The sequence below is a fragment of the Cibotium barometz genome, chromosome 44, assembly GCF_041138505.1.
Source record: "Cibotium barometz isolate CiBa-2024 chromosome 44, ASM4113850v1, whole genome shotgun sequence".
Taxonomy (NCBI): domain Eukaryota; kingdom Viridiplantae; phylum Streptophyta; class Polypodiopsida; order Cyatheales; family Cibotiaceae; genus Cibotium; species Cibotium barometz.
Window position 1 is genome coordinate 27,777,995 of NC_141089.1, and position 23,703 is coordinate 27,801,697.

Consider the following 23,703-nt stretch of genomic DNA (forward strand, 5'->3'; position numbering starts at 1 on the left):
AGTTATAGTACATAGTACATTTAGTACTTTTAATGTACTAAGTGCACTATGTGTACTAGTGCAATATACATGTGTGATAGGGGAGTCACACACTCATGCCTCATGAGTTGACTTATCCCCACAACTCTCTCTCTCTCTCTCTCTCCCTTGCTTCTCTGTGTATGTCTCCCACATAACTCTTAACCCTAATTCTGCTTCCTTCTCCCATCATCTCTCGCTCGCTCTCTCTTATAATCATTTCCTCTCTCTCTCTCTCTCTCTCTCTCTCTCTCTCCAAGCATAGTTTTCTCGTTCTGTTGCTACAGGGTGGAATAGTGTTTCATGCCTTTACTTTGCGAAGGCTTCAAAAACTTTCACACACGGGCTGCACAGAAACCTGTGCCCACATGCATGCACACGCAGAATGATGCACAAACATATATGCATAGAAAGCTGAGGGCACTGCAAAAGCTGAGCTGGGGACGTACAGAAGCACATCGTGGGGGAGAGAGAGAGAGAGAGAGAGAGAGAGAGGCGTGAGGGAGCTCAGGGAGGGGGTGCAGAGGGGGATGGAAGACCTCTCTAGTCCCCTGCCTTGCAGCAATAGGAAAGCAAGAGCTCTCATCGACCAATGAGTTTTGCAACTCTATTGTCCCCAAGAACTCTAACCCGGGTTAGTGCCCAGAGGCTATCCCATGAGGGAGAAGGCGTAGGAAAGCAAGAGCTCTCATCAACCAATGAGTTTTGCAACTCTTTTGTCCCCAAGAACTCTAACCCGGGTTAGTGCCCAGAGGCTATCCCGTGAGGGAGAAGGCGCTTAACACATACTTTCCTCTTCTCAACTTACACACTCAACTCAACTCATACATTCCGCATCTCAACACGCGATACACATACAAGCAAGCAAGCATTTCTCTCAATCTTATCACCAAACAATCAACCTTAAAACTAATTAAATGCGGGATTCGCAGCCATGCTCAACGTCCTTAAACATGCATAAATCCACTCCAACCACACACACAAGCAAAGAGTGCCTTCACTACAGTTCAACTACTAGCATGCCGGCAAGCAATCCAAACACATAATCGACATAAAGCATGCAAGCCAAACCACATCAAATGGGCAAGCAAAATCAGCACCAGCTGGCTGCAAATTTGAACGAACAATACAAAAGAAATGTGCATGTCTGCACAATGAGGCCTTTAAGAGCTATGCAAATGCAATTGCAATAACCACAGTTCCAAAGAGGAGCCCAATCCATGCCAAGGCAGTGGGCACATAGAATTGTTATTCAGCCCCCCTATCCTCCTTACCTTCGTGATGTCATTGAAGAAATATACAGCAAGCAAGCTTACACACGCCATACAGCGCTTGCAAAGATCAAATAGCAAACCTGTACATGACATACTACAAAACACTGCTCCTTTGTGTATGGAGGCAGAGCCCCACAACAGTGTATTCATATACTTGTCTTCACAAGTTCTTCACTAATGGTCACATGGCTGGTATGTTTGCAAATGAGAATCCTTTGTAACCTTTGTATGCATAGTATGCAATCCTTGTGTAATAAAACCCCGGTAAGAAAAGTACGGATCCAAGGACAGCAAAGAACAGCCCTGCATGAAACCAAGGCAGCCTTGAGAATTGCAACAAAATATGATAATCAGCCCTGCAACGGTCACCAAGATTTGGCGTATACCTTTTTTTTTCCCGTGAAAAAGATCCTTCAATTAGTTAAAGAGAAAACAGCCACAAAGGGCTAAGTACAACCACGAAGGGCTAAATACAAACTCGCCTCATATAAGGGCAGGAAACAAGTGATCATAAGGGGGAGAGATGCTTCTCCTCCAACTGGCCGCTCTATGAGGAGAAGGCTATCTCATACAGAGGGGAGGGGGGGGGGGGGGGGGGGGGGGGAACAACCACACAGGTGGTCTGTAGTGCCAAATGGGGTCACCACCTCTATCGGTAAGGAAAGGGCCAAGCCTCCAAAGTCTCAAGAAGGCTTCCCGCCGCTTCAGCATGCAGTCAGAACCTCCCTGTAGCTTCCCCCGCTGGCCGCGGAGGGTGTGAATGATGTCGAGCTGAAACTCGCGGCGGGTGCCGAGGGGACTAGGACATTCGACACACTTGTTGATACCATCAATGCATATTAAAACGCTTAAACATGGCCACAGCCTTAACACATATCCATCATCACTTTGCATAAAACATAAAAGCTGGACAAAACATCCACAAATGCTGAAAATGGAGCTTGCACACGTGACACCGCATAGAGGCCGGAATGGGCCGACCCCCCCCCCCTTGGAGTATTTTATTACCCAAGGAGAATAATATCATGTACAAGCTTTGAGGGCCTTACTCTCCCCACGGGAGATGCCGGATTATCCATATACAAATGCCATAACACAGCCCAACACGAGGCAACCAAGCCGGAACATAGGCTGTAGAAATGCCGAGCCAACAATATAATCCATATACCTCCGTGTGGGTACTGATTCTTCCCCAAAAACCACGGGTCTTCATGCAATAGAAAGGGTACAGCAAGTACAACTCTCCATTCAGCCGGTACAGCAGGTATAGTGGCTGGTACAGCCAGTACAAGGGCTGGTACAGCCGATACGGTGGTTGGTACAGCCGGTACGGTGGCTGGTGCAGCAAGTACAGAAGCTGATCAATGTGCAACCAGAGAAATCCTCCAAGGGGTGCTCTAATCTCTCTAATCTGCCATGTAATCCAAAAGAAAAAGTCAGCAGACAACTGTCCTCATCTGCTCCATAGACTGCAACGAGAATATCATGTCTGGTGAACATGCCTAGCCATATCGAGGGGTCGGGTCTGTAATAGGAGTCAACCACTACGGAGGAATAGCTGAGTCAATGTCGACGCTGAGCCTGTCTCTACCCCGGATCCCTGTCAGGCCTCTTTCCTGCTCCTCCAGAGGTAACTGTCTGTGTGCAACCCTATCTCCAAGAGAGGTACCTGGTTGGTCCCATGCTCAAGGCGCCTCAGGATATGTGCGGTCAGGCCCCTAGCATGTGGCCACTGGGTAAACGGATCAAGGGGTTCTAGATCAAAGGCTGCCAAAGCTACTCCTCTGAGGCCACTAGAACAATCTGTCTGAGGGCTGGGTGTCTGAGGGCTGGCCTGAGATGATCCCAAGCACGAAGTAGACTGGTTGCAAATCTGTCCTCAAAGGCAGGACTAAAACCACGGGCTCGCATCTTTGTGAAGATCCATCTAGTACTCTGTGCGGGCTGAAATCCGGGCCAAGAGGAAATCCTTACAAGGCTCACCACCAAGTTGGAGTCCTCTAACAATCAACTTGCCCAACAGGGCACGACTTTGTATAGCTGGATCAATGAGACCTAGCCCCCCTCTGCTACAGGGTTGAATGATCACTCTCCATGCCACCTTGGCCCTGGCTAGCCTCCCATCACTTGCGGCCCACAAGAAGTTCCAGATTAAACGTTGTACCTAGCCAATACAAGCCCGAGAAAAGGCCCAACACGAGGTGATGTACCACATGGTGGCAAGCAATACCTGGTTCGCCACCACCACTCTACTTGCAAGGGATAGCCTCGCCGAGCTCCAATATAGAAGCTTTTTCCGAATACTCAAGAGAAGCGGAGCGAGCTACTGCTCGGGAGAGATATCAATGCCAACCTGGCAGTCGAGGTATTGGACTGGAATGCCCCTCGAGATCCACTAGAAAGCCTCAACTGGTCGCCAAGTCGGGGTGGGTGTTGAGCCTACCCAAAAACCACACGACTTGTGCCAGTTGATCTGTGCTCCTAATGCACAGCAAAAAATCTCTATCGCCTCCACAAATCTCTAGAGATTCCCAACATCTCCACCAAGGTAGGCTGCTGTGTCATCTGCAAACTCTGAGTCCAGCAACTCCTATGTGCGGAGGGGAAGGCACAATCCCTAAAGTCCGGTCTCCTAGGCAGAGAGAAAACTACTCATGGCCTCGGCGACAAATAGAAAGAGGTACGGTGCTAGAGGACAACCCTGTCAAACCGAGCGAGAAAGAGGGAATCTGTCACCTCGGGCTCCCTGAATGAGAACCTGACTGTGAGATGCTGAATAAAGTCTTGAGACTCCACGAATCCACTCCATGGGGAATCCCATCCGGCTCATAGTGCCCTCTAGAAAGCTCCAATCCACCCTATCATAAGCTTTCTCAAAGTCGAGTAGCACAATGAGGTCCTGCTGTCACATCCTCGCCGAAGAAGTTACCTCCCAAAAGGTAAAGATGTTGTCCAGAATACTCCGATCCTAAACAAAACCAGTCTGATGTCATGGATCAAGTCTGGGAGGGAAGGCTGAAGTCACCTGATGATGGCCTTGGTCAAAATCTTGCAGGCCGTCACTAGAAGGGTGATAGGTCTCCACTGTCGGATCTCCATTCTATCACCACCCTCCTTGGGAATCAAATGTGTCAAGCCCTCTGTGAGTCTCTCTGGCATGGCACCTATGAGCATAATCTCATTGAAGGCAATGCGAAGGCCACCTTCCATGAGGTCCCAATGGCGAAGAAAGAAAGAAACACGAAGCCCATCCGCCCCCGGGCATTTGCCCCTCGATAATGCCTTCACCGCCTCCGCCAGCTCCTCTACAGTGAAAGGTGTCAATAAGAAAGACCGAAGGGAGGGGGAAACCACCTCTCTCGTGTGTCTCCAGACTCTCTCGTGCACATCCATCACCTGGGAGGATAATGGGGCACCAGTGAGAAGAGATCGGAGGAAATCCGAGGCGTTGTCTCTCACCTACGAGGGATCGGAAACAATAACTCCATCCTGGCCACGTAGCCTACGAATTCCGTCTCTCCTCCCATGAGGGCCGGCTATCTCAAAGAAGTCTCCAGTAACTCTGTCACCGGCCTGAGTCCAGAATGATGCCCTAGCATGGTATCTATACTCCACCCTCCTCTCCTCAATGGACCAAATCTCCATGCGGGCAACAGCGATCTGACTCCCAATCCACGGGCTGTCCAGGGAACTCTCCTGAAGATGCTGTAAAGAGGCTAGGCCCCGCCTCAGACTCCTCTCCTGCTCTCGAAATCCCTCCAATCTCCTCTGGGCTGCCTCCTGTAAGAACATACAGACCTACCCACGGCCCTCATCCAAAGTGCACGCTGCAGATCCTGAGGAAAAATCTAGACCCGCCCATATCTGAACAATCCGGCTACAAATCTCAGGGTACTGAATGAGGCTGTTTAGAATCTTGGAGCTCGCATGTTTGTCATGCCTCCATGGATCCTCTAGGGACATAATAACTGGGGCATAATCTGAAAATGTAGTGCCTGCCAGAATACCAACCATGTCTCCATGGCTGCAAGCCCACTCGTCAACATAAAACCTGTCCAGCTGAGAGAGGTTGGGGCCAGTGCTCCGCCTATCAGATTGAGAAAAGCTAAGACACCCGGGGCTGCGCCCAAACTCTGGAAGATGCCAAGGGTCCTGTCCCCTAAGAATCAGTATCATCTCCTCCCATGCAGAGTACTCCACCCTTGAGACAGTGGCCGTGCAACCTCCAAGCATGTCCTCTGCTGCCTCTATCATGTAAGTCACCACCCATGCACCAAAAATCAGCCTAGGGAAGGGCCTGTCGGACAGCGCTCCAAAAGATAGATCTACCTGCAGCCGCATTCGGGGCATAAATGTTGAGGAAGCCAACACTATCCTCTCCAATCAGAATGGTAACCCACTGAGCACGTCCTGGAACTATGACTCCTGATCCTGTCACATACGGCAAAAGTTGCTCACTCACAGAGAGAGACACTCTTCCTTGCATCCCTAAAGGGCCGAAGGATGGAGACCAAAAAGTTTGACTCTTGCCTGGTAGAATTTTCCCGCAACGGCGGGTACGCCCCTCAGTAAGATGGTGCTCCTAAAGGAAAAGAATGTCAATAGATCCCCCCACCATAGCTCGATGCAGCTCTCCTCTAAGGACGCCTCGTCTCTGAAAGCACTGAGGCCCCCCTAAGCCCTACATGTTCCATGAGACAATCCTCATATCAATCTTTGTGTAAGGCGGAACTACCAGAAATGCCCTCCACTTGAAGAGTCTTGGGCGCGGGCTTAGACGAGGAATAGTCACAATCTATCCTAGTGCGGAGTCGCGCCAGGTGGGCGTGGATCCTGCCCTCCATGTACTAGCACTCTGCTTGAGTGCAAGAGTATGCATACTCCATGCTCCATCGATCACAATGGAGGTATCTCTAAGAAGGGGGGGGAGGTACTACGAGAGAGGTATGCATGAACACAAAGAGTAGCACCTCCAGGTTGGAGGTCACCATCTCCCCTCCATGGTCTCTGTGGGCTGATCCACCAAGCTCCATCCTGGCCAAAGGCCATAGATGAACTGCCTGATCCTGTATGGTAGCGGCCACCGACTCTAGATCCCACTCTGTCTCGAGAGCTGCGCTCAAGGGGAAAGAGAAGATCATCGCGCCATTCTCTCGCGTAGAGGGTCTTGAGTGGTGGAAGACCACACATACCCGTGGTCTCCTCGAACCTGTCTGTCGTTCCGTCCGAAGACACCAGAAGAAACTATAATCCACAAGCTGCCCCAAGATCTTGGGGGGCCCACCTGGAGACTCGGGTGGGAGAGCCCTCACTGGTGAGGCCGCAATAGTCATCTCCACCGGCTCTAATAAACGATGAATCAGGCGGAAAACGGTACTCGCCGACTGTCTCCTCTTCAGATCTGGGGCTGCAAGGGCCCGACGGGAATGCTCTGGAGAGGCGGAAGAGGGAGGGGGAGGGGGGGGGGGGAGAGAGAGAGAGAGAGAGAGAGAGAGAGAGAGAGAGAGAGAGAGAGAGATCATAGGCATGGAGAAAGAGGAAGGGGCAAATGGAGCAACTGCGGGAAGAGTCGGAAGCGAGGGTGGGGGAGGGGGGGGAGGCCGCGGGGGAGTGGGAAGGCGGAGAGGTTGGAGAGGGATGCTGCTAAGAGGTATCCATCGGAGAGAGAGAGGCTGCTGGGGAAGGCTCGACAAAGCGAGGGTGGGGTCAACCTGCCACTAGGCACTGAAGGCCAGAGGAGAAGTTGCGACGAGGAATCGGCCGCCACCTCGCGGGGGGGGACCCTTTCTGTGACTAGAGGGGGCCCGCCATCTGCAGGTGGGTGCTATGATAAGTGCTGGAAACGGTTCTTTGACAGAACCGAATCCTCCTGCATGTTGCCAACCTGGAGCGCATGGCGGCGACGCTCAGCTTTGGTGCTCGGCTGGCGACTGGGGCGGGGGGCAACCGTTTGCCACTCTCTGTCTGATGGATCATCCATGGTCGGAACCTGGTGCTCCGCGGCCTGGGACCTACTCCTCCCTCAGCCCCCTGATGAGGATCAGAGTGGGAAGTAGGAGGGGGAACCACCGGGGGGGGTCGCCTAGTCTGACACCAAGGGCAAACTCTGGCCAGATGACCTATCTATCTAAAAATAAAGCATTGGCCTGGAAGGCCGGAATACTCCACTCGCTACATAATGGGATCGCCCCGAAGACTGGGAGTAGATATCATGTAAGCCCAATGCAAGATGCAACCACGTGTACGAGAGATAGAGAAAGAGAAGGGGAAAAGAGTGACGGGAATTGGGGATTTACACAGTACACCACACTGAGCACGGAACAAGCCCCGCCCCCTCTTCAGGAATTTATTTCAGGAACAATCCACAAGCTTTTCCAAGCCAGGACCAATACAACAAATGAATAAAATATCAAACAAAGGTGTTGATGTCGAGATCGGGTTGAGGTCGTTTTGTTGAGGCACAAGATAGTTGATGCCGAGCTCACCACAAGGATGACCCACAAAAAGCTTACACCGGACTAGTACCGATATCAAAAGAATCCAACTGATGTTCTCGAGTATCCACAAAAATCTCTTTCTTCCTGATAGAGGTGGCGGTTCTTCATACCAAAGCCAACAAGTGACAAAAAGTCCAAAAAAAGGGCAGCAAAAACTCCGGTTTTGGAGCGGCGGAGATACCGGCGGTAGGCGGCTCTGGGGCGGCGCTGGCGAAAATGGCCCTGTGTCATGTGCATCACAGATGCCATGGACATTTCCAGGGCTAGATCCAGAAGAGGCAAGCAGAAAAAGACTATGAACCAGTAGAGCCAGAATATAGGAGCTTCAGGTGTCTCATCTGAGGTGGACATGGAGCAAGGCTTGGAGAAGAACCTACAGAAGCTGTCGGCTGAACCAGGAAGGCAAGGCGCATCAAGGAAGATGTAGATACCACAGTCGGCTGCAATAAATGAATTTTAATGATATATTAACTGGCCGACCAGCAGTCGGCCAGTTCCTCATGAACTCCAAGGGGCTATAAATAGCCCCTCTTGCTCTAGGTTTTACTCATTCCACCCACTAGGGGTGAGAGTCAGTAGGAGGGTCCCATAGGGGGCCAGAATTAGGGTTTATCACCTTTTCAAGTGGGCAGCCAAGTGCTGTACAGATTTGTACCTTTTTTGTACATAGTATATACTGAAAATTCCAGCACTTCTCATTCTCTCTCTCTACTCTCTCTCTACCTGCGTTTTTGCATCATGGTGCGTTTTTGCATCAGGAGGTCTTCAAGAGTGTTTAGGGCTGAAAGAAGACTACCCAGAGCTTCCGCGCGTTACATTGGTATCAGAGCATCAGGCTCAGCAAACCTAAACGCTGATTCAGTCCCAGATGATGGTGTACAGGTCCAAGGTACAGGAAAGTACACGGATTCGAAGCCCAAGACAAGAACACAGATCGGGAAGAACTCCCAGGAGGTTTGTTGGTGGTGTTCCACAGTGCCAGATGGGGATGTCAGTTCCGTGAGCCAGATGGGTTCTAAGGGAACGGTCCCAAGGGAGGTTGATCCTCCAAGGGTGATGTGAGAGTGCCAGACTCAGTTCCAGGAACGAAGACCAAGACGGTGTTCAGAGCCAGGGCAGGAATGGATTGTGGACTAGAGGAAGACCAGATGCATAGATCTTCATCAGAGACAGAGTGGTTTGGAGAACAGAACGGATTTTCAGAGAAAAAGGTTTGCCAGGGATGGATGATGACAGAGGGACTTCGGAACAGGATTAGGATGATGACAGTCATCCAAGAGCAGGTTGGATTCCCGTCATCAAGTTTAGCAGATGACCTATCTATCTAAAAATAAAGCATTGGCCTGGAAGGCCGGAATACTCCACTCGCTACATAATGGGATCGCCCCGAAGACTGGGAGTAGATATCATGTAAGCCCAATGCAAGATGCAACCACGTGTACGAGAGATAGAGAAAGAGAAGGGGAAAAGAGTGACGGGAATTGGGGATTTACACAGTACACCACACTGAGCACGGAACAAGCCCCGCCCCCTCTTCAGGAATTTATTTCAGGAACAATCCACAAGCTTTTCCAAGCCAGGACCAATACAACAAATGAATAAAATATCAAACAAAGGTGTTGATGTCGAGATCGGGTTGAGGTCGTTTTGTTGAGGCACAAGATAGTTGATGCCGAGCTCACCACAAGGATGACCCACAAAAAGCTTACACCGGACTAGTACCGATATCAAAAGAATCCAACTGATGTTCTCGAGTATCCACAAAAATCTCTTTCTTCCTGATAGAGGTGGCGGTTCTTCATACCAAAGCCAACAAGTGACAAAAAGTCCAAAAAAAGGGCAGCAAAAACTCCGGTTTTGGAGCGGCGGAGATACCGGCGGTAGGCGGCTCTGGGGCGCGGCTCTGGGGCGGCGCTGGCGAAAATGGCCCTGGGTAGCTGCGACACCGGCAGCAAGCAATGGCGGCGGCGGCGCTGGCGACACCGGCAGCAGGCGGCGGCTCTAGGCAGTGGCGACGACGGCGGCAAGAGGCTCTGAGCGGCAGCACTTCTTCACAGAGGGTGGAGAGGTGGTGGTTGGTGCTGCAAAAGGCTGTAGAAGTAGCACACAAGAGGGTTAATGATGTTCTTGCTTTTTCCCAAGGAGTTCTCCACGTGTTTCTTCTATGAGTCTCCAAGATTTCTTCAATGCTCTACCAAGAGGGTGCTTGGTTCTTTAAATACTTGAGGGGAGGCCTGTTTTTACCATGCTTTGCTTTTGTTTTTACCACTTGGCTTTTGCTTTTATTTTAATAATAATCAAAGTTCTTGATTCTAACTTCAAGGCCTTGCTTTTTCGCCTTGGAGCTGCTTTTTGAAAAAGCGGCTTATAGCTTTTTGACTCAGTTCCACGAGCTCTTTCCAATGGTGCCCTTAGCTTTTTGGTCAACAAAGTTTGACTTTTGCTTTTTCTTGCTTTTTGACCCAGACGAGTGTTTTTTCCAATTCCAACTTTAGAAACCCTGTTCCCATGTGTCCATCATCATGTCCATGTGTCAGGGCATGAGTTCTATCGTGTGTAAAGAGCATGGAGGACCAAATAGTTACATTCCCTCCCTCTTATATCACTGTTGTCCTCAACTGTGGCATAGATATGGTACTAGCCCCATCTAGTGTTCTTGTGCATCTAGTCTTTCCTCATATATGTGGTGTCTTCTGCTCCTTTGGTAACATCTTTATGCCTTTCTTTGACCGATGTCCTTGTTCTTGATGGTACATGATCTTCATAGCCTGAAGCAGAGGTTAGAAAATAAATGTATACTCACCTTCTGCAAAAACTAGACACAAGCTAGTCAACAAACAAGTATACATCATTCACGTCTACTGGGTATTCCAAGTACTGGCCAGGTAGTTTGGAGCCCAGTGGACTATCACATGCCATAAATCCAAGCATTGTCCGCCCATCAAAAACAGCACACAAAGTCAAAGAAATTCAGACATACATCAGTATGCAATGCACAAATATTGATCCTCCTGTTCAAGGATTGTTCTGTCTGGTTTCATCGAAACCGTGCTTAGCTATCTGGTCACTAGGACCGCTCAGACTTTTCCTCAAGGCCATTTGGTCACTGGGACAGCCTGAGAGTTCATCAATAGTCATCTAGGCCATTTGGTCGCATTGACCGCCCGACTATGAAATCCAATATAGTCATCTGGGCCATCTGGTTGATTTCCAGCACTATTGGGGTGAAACAAGGCTGCCCTCTATCACCCACTCTTTTCGGCCTCTACATTGATGAGATCTCGAGCTTCATTGACGGATTAGGCAGGGGTGGTCCCACACTGGCAAGCATATTGATCCCTATACTGCTTTATGCAAATGACATCGTCCTCCTCTCAAACTCAGCCGAAGGACTTCAAAGATAGTTGGATACCTTACATGACTTTTGCACTCAACGAACCTCTCTGTTAACCTTGGTAAAACCACGGTAATGGCCTTCAATACCTCTCGCCCCTTCACATCCAGATTGAGCTTCACATATAGAGGGGATCCTGTGGAGATTGTCTCATCCTATGTCTACCTTGGTGTCACTTTCAGTGGCCCACGCTTTACCATGGTTCCCGCAGCACATGCCAGAGTGACGCGAGGATATGCAGCCTTAAGCTTACTTGAGCGACAATGCTTCCAAGCACACTTCCAGGAGCCCAAGACGAAGGGCTGGCTTTTTGACACCCTCGTCACACCAGCCTTGATGTATGGAGCTGCCTTCTGAGGCCAGATTTATCCAATGAGGATTGGCAGCGAGTTGAGAGGCCCCAAGTCATGATGTTCTCCCGTATGATCCACAGCAAACCATCAATCCCACACCAAATTATCCAAGCAGAGTTTGTTGCAGCCCCGATGGCAGTGGATGCACTCTTCCAGACACTCACATACCTCCATCGCATCAATCACATGGATCCCCATAGGTACCTGAGGCTTGCCCAAACAACTAGCACTTGAGGGCCACTCTGGAGTATGGTATGCACTAGTTTCCACTTGGTTCTCAGTATATGGGCTCCGCATGGACCGCCTACCCCCCCTTCAGTACAGTTTGGACTCTCCTTTTCTCCAGCGCTCTCACGAGGATACCAACCGGGTTATCCAGTTACATCTTCTCAACCTCTACACACATTGCACATGGATCACACCTCCGGAGCTCCCCACGAAGATGCACTTCTACAAAGATCACTTCCTCACACTCACTGAGGATGGATTCATCTAGCAGCCGGGCTACTTGAGTGTTCACATGTCCCATGCCATGCGGATTGCAATTGGCCAGATACGGGTTTCATCCCACCGCCTCAGAATGGAGACAAGTAGAGCTAAGCGCATCTTCAGAGCCGGGAAGCTCATACGGAGACCCAGAGAGGATCTGCCGACTATGCCCCACAAAGGTTGAGACGGAGGAGCATTACATATGCCACTACCCAGTATACTATGAGATCCGCGGGAGGTTTCACTGTCTATTTCGTGAGGGATTTGGTCCACTCTCTAGGATCATTGAATTCCACGACCAGCGTTGCCTAGGCCTCTTCCTGCTTGAGCTCCGCGGACACAGGGACACCTTGAGAGAGCTTCGGCCCCAACCACCCCACCCCCTCCCTCGCCAGCCAACCATCACCAGTTTCTTCCAAACCCAAGAGGTGGAGGACACCAACATAGTGGATCTTGTGGACCCTCCACAAGCTGCTCTGGGCCTACCTCGCCCGAGAGGAGTTACCTCGGACTGAGCCTCTGCACTCCAGCGTGCCCGACGCCCTCGGCCCCCCTGTCGGCCACGATCACCTCATCAGCTCCAGATCCAAGACACAGTCCACCGCCATCGAGCTACCTTTCCACTTGACATAGCTGAGGGAGACCTCTCGGCCATACTCATTAGCCCCATGCTTGATATTTTGGAGAGTGGTATACCATCTGCTCAAAGCTGATGTTGCTCTCATGTTTCTATGTTCTTAGTATTCCATGATGAGTTTCCATGGACAGTTTTGTATCACCCCAGTGAGATAGCTATGTTTATGTTTTCTTTTTGTTTTATTTTCCATTCCATGATGAGATATGCCATGGACATTATTGTGTCACTTTGGTCTCATAGGCCCATTCGGTCTTTAGTAGACACTTAATATATCTCTCTTTCTTTCTTTCTCCCACGTTTCTGTGAAGGGTGGAGCAAAAGATACAAAGGCATACAGGCTGCTCGACTGGTTTTCTCCATAGGCGCACAGTCGGGCTGCAGAATCAGCAAGGCTTTTTCTTTTCACAAGGTACAGGCTGCAGGGTCCTTTCGTGTGCAGGCACACACAGGACACTCAGGTTGCAGGCGGAGGTGTGGGCTGAAGCCTTTCTTCTCTCTCTCTCTCTCTCTCGATCAGTCTTGGTGAAGATAGAGATTGAGGCAAGGATGATGGCTGCTCTAGTCACACGCATGCGAGCCTAAGGAGTACATAGCTTCTCTTTCTTCTAGTTAGAGGGCTGTTCGTGGGTTCTCTCGGTTCCTCGTGAGAGGAGGAATTTGCAGCCCAAGAGGGCAGAAACAGGAGCAAAAATTGAATGTTTCACGAAGGGTTCATGGACTGTTTCATGGCTGTGTTTTTGGCTACATGCATGGGCAAATTGACCGTGTTTACAGGGGCTCATGGATGTACTATCTTGGCTGATTAGAGGTGAATAACAGTGTGGTGTTTTGGGACACAGGGCTGTGTGAAACTTCTATGCTAAGAGGTCCAGAGGACTGGCAGTTTGGGCAAGCATATGTATAAGCCATGAATGGCCATGATGTATTCAGTTAAACTCTTCCATTGAATTTGAATAAAGAAATACCGAAAGGGGCGCCAAGCTTTGGGGCCAACAGGTGTCACTGTTTTTTTTTGTGTAGCTCCCTTTTATCTTTTATTTGCTGGATTACAACTGTGTTTGGGTGACTGCTAGTCTACCGGACTTTGGTTTCTACCACAGGCCAGTTTCACATATCTCACATTGGGCATCTGAAAAGATAGTGCTACTCTGTCTCGACCTCTAGTGAACAGAATTAGATCATCTTGCTCTCTAAGGCAATGCCCTCTGCTCCCCGTCTCCACCCTCACAGGATGTGATGAAACTGCGATATGGCCCATCGCAATCCTGATGGCTTATGTCGTGTCTATAAATATAGCCAGGCTTCTCAAAGAGGCCATCCTTTGTAAGCCTCATAAAGTGGTCCCAATAAAACTGCACCTTTGTCCTCCCTGTCTCTGAATGCCCATGAATACCTTTGCCCTCCCTTTATACAAAGATTTGATGGTAGGTTGGATTCAAGTTGGCCATCCCATTTCAAGTCATAAAGCATCATCAAAAATACCATAAAACATGTTCATATTGTGCCCAAGTTGTGTACCATGAACCATGTCTTAAGCACCTTTGGGCACCTATTGGGTTGTCAAAACTACCCAAATTGGACCATATTATGCTCCTAATCTTGCCTAAGAGGCCGCTCCAAGTAAGATCCATGTTCATGTGCACATGGCATCCCCTCATGCTAAACTTGGAGCACTGGGACAGATGCACCTTTGCACCACTTCCACTTAAGACCTGTCACTCCCCACTTGTGGCATTCTACCACCTGTCTCGTAAAAACTAGAGCGAACACACATAATTGACGGCTTTCAGCTGTTAGGGTTAGGGTTTGGAGGTGCTGCAAACACAAGCGTGGGGAAGCAAAGAGAGAACACGACTCTTGTTGTGTATTTAGTTGATAATGTGAAGTACAATAGCCACACAATAAAGTGACCTAAAAGATGTGTTCACATGTCCGGCCATAAAATGTGTCGGGTGGACCAAAACACTTATAAATTGTTTATAAGTGAAACTAAGCTAAACTGGGGGAAAAAACCTCCACTGACTGAAGTAAAAAGTGCCCCAGTAATCTACTGATGATCACTAGCACTCCTCTGGGTGCATACACAGCATAAAACCCAACAAAGCCCCCTGGAGTGATATGTGATCACTGTACATCATCCACCAAAAGGAAACAAATTCAAAGCAGTGCGGAATGCTTCGAATTTCGGACGTGGTAATGCCTTGGTGAAGATGTCTACCACATTCTGATCTGGCACTCTGACTATCAGTATAGATAGGTGTAGGCTCCTCCACTGAAATATCCATATCAGTCCATGAGACGACGCAGCCAAACACACTCAACAGTAGTAGTGTAGGCTGCTCTGTACTCTGCCTCACAAGATGAAGTGGCCACTGTGGTCTGTTTCTTGCTTAGCCAAGAAATGCATGAAGAGCCAAGAAAGAAACAATTTCCACTAGTGGAATGTCTCATATCAAAATTACCAGCCCAATCTCAATCACTGTAAGCGTATAACTGCATGACACCCCCCTGAGGATAAAGCAATCCAAGAGACAAGGTACCCTGCAAATACCAGAATACACGCTTCACAGCTTGCCAATGAGCAGTACTGTATGGAAGCAGGTACGAAAGCTTAAGTCGAATGCACACAGTAGGTACAGTCAACTGGTACAGCAGCAGGTACGGAAGCTGCAGTCGAATGCACAGCAGGTACAGTTGACTGGTACAGAAGCAGGTACACAGCACTAAATGATGTACGGCTGTCTGCGCAGGACAGTACTGTTGTCTGCGCAGGTTTGTACGGAGACACTGTCTGTGTACGGGCAGGCACAGGTGTACGGAGTAGGACAGTAGCTGCTGTCGGCGAACTCGTACGGAAGGCTGCAGTGTACGGGCTGTTGCAGGCGAAGCTGTACGGGCAATGTAGTACGGAAGGTGGTGATGAACAGTACGGGCAGGGCAAGGGCAGGCCAACCTGGAGGCTCTGATACCAAATGAAGGCTTTCAGCTGTTAGGGTTAGGGTTTGGAGGTGCTGCAAACACAAGCGTGGGGAAGCAGAGAGAGAACACGAAGTACAATAGCCACATAATAAAGTGACCTAAAAGATGTGTTCACATGTCCGGCCATAAAATGTGCCGGGTGGACCAAAACACTTATAAACTGTTTATAAGTGAAACTAAGCTAAACTGGGGGAAAAAACCTCCACTAACTGAAGTAAAAAGTGCCCCAGTAATCTACTGATGATCACTAGCACTCCTCTGGGTGCATACACAAGATAAAACCCAACAATAATGGCTAAAAAACAGCTGCTCTAGTTGTCACAATCTACAACTTCACCTCCCAGCAAACTACATTTCATAACTAACAAAGCTGAGAAAGCTGTAGATACAACTCCCTCAATAGCCTCAGAACTCTCTCCTCCACTAGCGGTTCAAGCTCAAAACTGTCTACTCAAACTATTGCCATGTAAACTATTGTAGCCTCATCCTCCTCCTCCGTACAAGATTCAGAGAGACTTTCGGGAAGCTCTTTGGATGTCTCCTCGTTATCTCAAATGACTCACGTGCCAGCTCTAACTCCACCGCCACTGACATGTGAACTTCTTCTTGGGGATCCTCCACAGGGCAACCATGAAATCTTGCACAAACTCGATGCATTGGATGACTAATTTAGCATTACAAGCCTCATACTTGATACTCAAGGTCATACATGTACTAAATCCCTCAACCTGCTTGTCTACCAAAGTCAATGGAAAACAGGCCCACCGAGCGACCTGTTCCGTAAATCACATTCTCTGTACTACTGCAATCAAACAAAATAACGACTCTCTTGCCACCTATGTAACCAAAGGTCTTGAGCAACTCATTGCACTCATACTCCGGGTCATGGGTGCCCTACTACTTATCTTCTTCTCGGCTCACAATGGCGCCAACCGTGGAACTAGGAGCCAGAGAACTGGAGGCATCTAGCGAGTGTGTGTGGGAGCCTGGCTCACCACCAAAGCTGTCAAGGCTGGTGTTCCGATCTAGGCAAGGGGTTTCTTACTGTATGTCCCAGAAGTATGCCCTATTGTATGACTATCGAAGCATCGCCCCCTCCTTTTTAGACTCAGTTTTCTCATCTTGGCCGAGCTTACCTCCAAACTTGCCTGCCGAAGCTTTCTAGTCTAGAGTAAGTTTAGGCGCTCTATCCTGAGAAAGACCCTGATTGGTTCTAGCCCTTGGCACCTGCAGTAGCTGCCTTGGGCAATGCCGGTGCTTGCAGAAGCGTGTTTATGTATTGATTGATAGCCATCAACGCCTGAACAAAGACTTAAACCTATGTACAAACTGTTGCTTCTTCATGCTCGATACACAGTAGAGAGAGATGACCTAATCTGCCATAGTACCATGTATTACTACCATGAAATGCATATGTCATGTGCATGCACAAGGAAATGCCTAATCCAAGGCTAACCCTGATAGGCAGCAAGTAAACGTCTAGATTAAGGCTCTAGCATGGGTCTAGGTGTGCACAAAAGATAGCCAAGTGGACAAAGACCTTGTAGGCCATATCTGAAATGCTTACGGAGCAGGTCGGCAGCATATATAATTATATGGGACTTTTCTATTGGCCGACCTTTCTTGGGCATGCTCAGGCCTATAAAAGGCTAGACCATGGGTCATTCTTAGCGATCACACTCCCCTATGAATATTACAAAAGCTTATAGACAAGATTATACTTTGATACTGAATATTCAACACCTTGGTTCCTAATGATTGCACAATGTAGCTGCAAGAGAGAGGGAGAGAGAAAGATAGAGAGAGAAGAAGAAGAAGAACCATGTAAGCTTCCACATGTTACAATGTAGCGGAGATAAGAGTGCGAGAGAAAAATAAAGAAAAGAAAGAAAGAGATATACTACGTTAGAATAAAAATATCCTAGAGGAGGAATCGCCCGTGCTTTCTAGGCGAGGGAAGTTTTTCCGAGTTTGGTTTTGGAAGGAAGAACCGAGGGATTAGTCTCTTGTCCGAATATCCGTGGGGTGAGGCCCCGAGTGAGAGACTCTACCTTGCGTAAGAATTGCTACTTCCACTGCTAGCAACCCCAAATTTGTTGCGCGGAGAGGGCATGGATCTTTAATTTAATGTCTCCAAAATTTTCGTTAGTAGACCGTGGAGCTCATGGGTTCTTGAGCGAACTTCATCTAATTCTTCTAAAAGCGCGGCCTTGCCATCCATTATACCCCCAGCAGTTGCTTTCTTCACATTCTGCTGAAGTGTCAGCAGAGAGGCATCTACTAAAAACCCAATGGGCCTATGAGACCAAAGTGATACAATAATGTCCATGGCATATCTCATCATGGAATGGACCCGATTGGGTCCCAAATACCCTCTGAAGGGCCCCCACCAAGGTTTGGTGTATTTGCTTTATTGAATGATAATGAGAAAAAGACTGTTTTCTGTAGGTTCACCTTGGATATAAATCTGGAGCCTATAGTACTTGACTCTGGACCTTCAAGTTCACCGTTTGCTTAGGCTTCCCTTGGCTGTCCTCGCCCTTGAAAACCTTTAACACTTTGTGAATATGAAATGGTGAAAACCCTTCACTAGCTCATGCTTTTATACCTCTCTATATGCTGGTTGGTGGGTCTGCTTGTTTATTAATACTCCACGAGCTCTTTATTCCGCATTAAATAGGTGCCTTTTCAGATGAGGCCACCCAAGTGCTAGCCGCCTTGCTGTGCTGGCCCTTATGGGCTAGCAGACTGGCTGCCCACGCTTGGTAGGGCTGGCCAACTGGCTGCCCATGCCTTCTAGGGGCTGGCCGACTGGGCCCATGCCTCCTAGAGGCTGGCCGACTAGGCCTATGCCCTATAAGGGCTGGCCAGTCAAGCTTTGGGGCTCTTGTGGGCCAATGCTATGGCCCATGGGCTGCCCCACATGGCCCAAGTGTAGGGCATCATGGGGTTCGGAACCTGGGAGGAGTTCAATTTTGTGGTCCTCCGGTCTAGATGGGGGAAGCTTAGGAGGTAAGTTGTCCCGAAGAAAAATCTTCTAGAATCAGTCATGCACAGCCTTGTACTTCTCCAAGGCACTCGTAATTGTCTGGGTGGTCTGAACATAGATTACTACACACTGCGCACCTTTTCCAATCTCTCGTTTAGCCTGTATATGGCTAATGACAAGAAAGTTAGGTATCCCTAGTTCACACTTGATGAGATCACAAGAACTTGACACATTTCAGGTAATCCAAAATGTGTGCTGGTCCCAATCAACGTCTGGGGGAACTTGTGAAACCACTAGATCCCTAAGATGATGTTTGCATCTACAAGAGGGGCAGCCATGGAATCGCGCACAAATTTTGTACCCTGGATGAGCATTTAGCACAACGTGCTTCAAATTTGATGCTCATTGTCATGTCTGTGCTAAATCCCTCCACTTTCTTATCTACTGAGGTCAACAAGAAATGGGCTCGCCGAGCGGCCTCTTCCATCACCACATCCACTGTACTATCATTGTCAAACAAGACGACTCCTCTCTGGCCACCTATGTAGCCGAATGGCTTGAGCAATTCATTTTGCTCATAACCCTGGTCAGGGTTGCCCTTCTACTTAACTTCGAGCTCCCACATGACAATGGCACCAGCCGTAGGAGTGGGAGCTGGAGGACTAGAGACAACCTGGGGGGTCGATGAGGGAGGTTGGCTCACCACACAAGCTGTTGAGGCCGGGTGTATGCAGAGGTCTTCTTAGAGCATGCCTTAGATCTATGTCCTTTTCATGACCAAAGAAATATCACCTCTCCTTGTATTGTTCGTGCTCTTCGGGACTGAGCTTACCACCTGTCTTGCCAGCCAAAGCCTTCTAGTCTGGAGTAAGGTGAGGTCCATTTTTCGAGTTCTTAGAGCCAAAGGCTCCCGGGGTAGACCCTGACTAGGTCTAGTTTTGGCTCTTGCCAGTGGAATGGCTGCCTTGGCTACTCCACAATGGGAGGTCTTCGGTTTTCCATTGTTGTATTTCATCTCGGCAATTTGCGCAAGTAAACGGCCCAATCAAAAGTCCATGGTTCAAACATGTCCACATTCCACTGGACTTGCGTGTCTAAACCGTAGAGGAACTGACCTCATTTGTCCTCATCTAATTTTTGCAATTGTCAAGCCAGGTGAGTGACTTTATTTGGAAATTGGAGGACAGTCTGCGCATTCCCCCGATACTCATCCTCGAGTCACTCAAGATACTAAAGCGGTAGAAACCGTTTCTTGAGGTCCGTGACTGTCACCAGCCTGGACATTTCCCAGTCTGAAAGGGGTCTAGTGGACTCCAGGGTGTTTAAATATTTGGAAAGTACAAGCTTTGGGAATGGAGGATTATCCTAGAATACAAAGGACCACACTCCTAAAATTTAGGAGAGTTGCTATTTTTGGCCCCACTCCGATAGAAATTCTGTTCACGTCATTACATCTGGAATTGAGCAGATACCAAGAGTTGGCAAAGTGCCTATGACAGAATGTCTACCAGTTGGGATATTTTTAGAGGTAAAGATTATGGAAGGACCCATCTCTTAGATTGGGACATGTGGCAAGAAAGTGGACCAAAGTGAGACAAGTGACCTGACACTTGTTATAAAGTGGATCAAAGTGAGACAAGTGGCCTCACACTTGTCACTTCAGCTATTGTGTGGCTCTCCACTTGTCATTGTAGCCTTCTCTTGCCATTTTAGCTCATGGGAGGCCCAAATCTATAAATTGGAGCCCTCTCTCTTCATTAATAGAGGCTCTCTTGCTGCACACTAGCCTCTGCCACCGTTGAAGGCTTCCCTAATGATGGCTACTCTCTTTCTCTCTCTCTTGAAGGCTGCCCATGAAGAATACCAGCTGTTGGGGACTGTTTTGGAGGCTTCCATCGCGAAGAAATACTGAAGGCAAGGGTATTTAATCATTTATTATGATTTCTAGCCATTGTAATTGTTGCACCAGCATTTGTACTTGCTGTACCTGCTGTACCAACCATCGTACCGGCTGTACCAGCCACTGTACCTGCTGTACCAACCACCGTACTGGCTGTACCAGCCACTGTACCTGCTGTACTAGTCATTGTACCTACTGTACCAGCTTTTGTACTTGTTGTACCTGCTGTACCAACCACCGTACCTGCTGTACCAACCACTATACCGACTGTACCAACCATTGTACCTACTGTACCGGCTGAATGGAGAGTTGTACTTGCTGTACCCTTTCTATTGCATGAAGACCCGTGGTTTTTGGGGAAGAATCAGTACCCACACGGAGGTATATGGATTATATTGTTGGCTCGGCATTTCTACAGCCTATGTTCCGGCTTGGTTGCCTCGTGTTGGGCTGTGTTATGGCATTTGTATGTGGATAATCCGGCATCTCCCGTGGGGAGAGTAAGGCCCTCAAAGCTTGTACATGATATTATTCTCCTTGGGTAATAAAATACTCCAAGGGGGGGGGGGGGGGTCGGCCCATTCCGGCCTCTATGCGGTGTCACACGTGCAAGCTCCATTTGCAGCATTTGTGGATGTTTTGTCCACCTTTATGTTTTATGCAAAGTGATAATGGATATGTGTTAAGGCTGTGGCCATGTTTAAATGTTTTAATATGCATTGATGGTATCAACAAGTGTGTCAAAGGCCCTAGTCCCCCGGGCACCGCCGCCGCGAGTTACAGTGACAAATTGGTCCCATGCATAGGTAGCTACTCCATAATTGGAATTTGCCTAGGCCCAATGAGGCCACCAAGAGATGGCTTCCCCCTCGATGCACCAACTAGCTAACACCACCTTCTCTATATCTATCTTCCTACCGGTAACAAAGTAGGCTTCAAACTGATGAATCCAAGAATACTAAGTTGTGGGATCGAGTTTACCATTATACTTACTAAAATTCACCCTCTCGTGAACGTAAGTCGAAGAAGTGGCGGGTATTGTCCTTGCGTCAAGGGCTGCAAAGTATCGCTTGTGTAACATGCAGAAGCTCTAAAAGTCTTCTTTCAGCCCTAAACACTACTGAGAACATGCTGATGCAAAAACGCAAACAGAAGGGAGAGTAGAGAGAGAGAGAGATATATATGGCTGGAAATTCAGTATATTCTCATGGTACAAAAGGTGCCCTAATCTACAGCCATAGGCTGCCTTACATAAACGGTGTAAATCACCAAAACAGTCCTAAACTTGGGCCCATTCCTTAAGGGAATGAATCAGTCAAACAATAAGCACACTTGCCTTTTTATAGGCCCTTGGACAAATAAAACGCTGGCCGAGTGCTGGTCGGCCAGCCGATTGGGCATCATCCATATATCCTGAAGCGCTTGCACTTGACCCTGATGTGTGCAGCCGACAGCATCCCTGGTACAGCCAATAGAGCCTCCCATCTTTTCCATGCCCTGCTCCAAGTCCAACACTGGCCCAAAACTGTAGCATGCTCCTAAACTTTGGTCTTTTCTGGTTGGCCCTATTGGACTAGCTGAGGAACTTGTCCATGGGCACACATGCACATGACAGCTTGTGCTCCACGTGTCGACGTTGTTTCTCCTGTGCTATCGCACAGACTACTGCCTATGTTCGAAGCTCTACCTCCCGTACCTACAAATCATGTAACGCACGAGATTGTTGTGTTAACTTTCCAAGGGAGATAGCCGAAGCAAGGATCTCGGAAGGGATCTCGATGATGACTGGCGGAAGAGGGCGGGGAAGGGGGAGGGGGGAAAATGGGTGTTGAGGTTTCATGAAGAGGTTTTTGTTTCTCGGAAGGGATCTCGATGATGACTGGCGGAAGAGAGCGGGGAAGGGGGAGGGGGGAAAATGGGTGTTGAGGTTTCATGAAGAGGTTTTTGTTTCTCCAAGGCCTGTATAGGAGCCGTACACACCCGCATCTGTTCACGTGTTGTGCTATGAAGTGCATAAATTCCTAGAACATGGCACTTGTATTACCACTGATGACTTGGCTTCTAGAAGCAGTCCCTATTGAAGAACCAGACCCTGCAAGGGTCTGGAGTTCTCTCTCATCGCTCGTTGGAATTCGCCATAGCGGGAGTGGTCAAGTCTTTCCCTAACCGCAATAATACCATCCACTAAGTGTGTGTGGGAGGGGAGGCGGTTCAAGTCGCTTTCGAAGGCTATAAACCAACTGTCCTTCAAGAGGCAAGAGTCACACTGGAATGGGAGTGCAACCGGTGTTCGAAAACCAACCACACAAGTGGAAAAAAAAAATCTTTATTTCTTGGCTGAATCTCTCCACTAAAAGGCAAAGCTCTCATACCACTATAACGTAAGAAAGCTCTGGGTAGTTGTCATCATTTGGCCATTTATATGGTTTTTTCCAATTTCTTGTACCCAAATGTGGCCAATTTCTCACACCCAAATATAGCCAGTGTGTGGATCTGAGAATTCTGGTCCTAGTTCCACGCTTTCAATGTGCCACATTTGTGCCCGGAAATGCCAATGCTTATCCATAAATCAAGTGCAGATGCACACATGTTCGCATGCATGACATTGTTTTCACGTGATCTGTATTCGTGTGTTTGCTTGCTATGAATGTCCAGTTCACAAGCCTAGGACACCTACCCGTGAACTGTGAACCGTGCAAGTGCCTTGTATTATGACGTGTTTTGTGGCCTATGAACAGGTGGTAAGTTTGCTCAAAAACCTTGGTTATTTTTATTAAAATTTCTTTATAAAGTCATAACTTTTGCAAGTTCACACTTGTAGTAACTGAGTTTGCCTGGGGCCCAACCTGGTGGGCACACAAACGACCAAAACATGTGGAGTGGGCAACTCATTCATACAAGGTGACCCTGCACGTGTTGCGAGGTTGGTGGAGAAACTCAAGAACGCATGCACGCTGAAGGGCATTCACGAAAGGAGTTTTGAAGGGAGGAGGCAATGGGAAAAAAAGCATCGTTTTCTTTTCTTTTGGCTGCCAACTCTCCATACACAGGTCGCTTTCATCACAGGCTGCTGACCGTCTGATTTCCATTGCTTCGGGTAGCTGCTGGCCGGCTGAATCACCCCTACTACAGGTTGCTGCTGCTGGCTGCTGGTCACCTATACTACATGTTGC

The 23,703-nt window shown here is 48.6% G+C and overlaps 1 protein-coding gene across 1 annotated transcript in view; it reads right to left on the reverse strand.

The window, feature by feature from the left end:
- Positions 1-1,100: 1,100 nt before the first annotated feature.
- The window catches only part of LOC147613146 (uncharacterized), a 38,312-nt gene continuing 15,709 nt past the window's right edge, over positions 1,101-23,703 (reverse strand). The window contains exon 3 of the mRNA XM_086782429.1: positions 1,101-1,595. Coding sequence (XP_086638555.1) covers positions 1,474-1,595 — 122 coding nt within the window. The 3' untranslated portion in view covers positions 1,101-1,473. The remainder of the gene's footprint in view (positions 1,596-23,703) is intronic.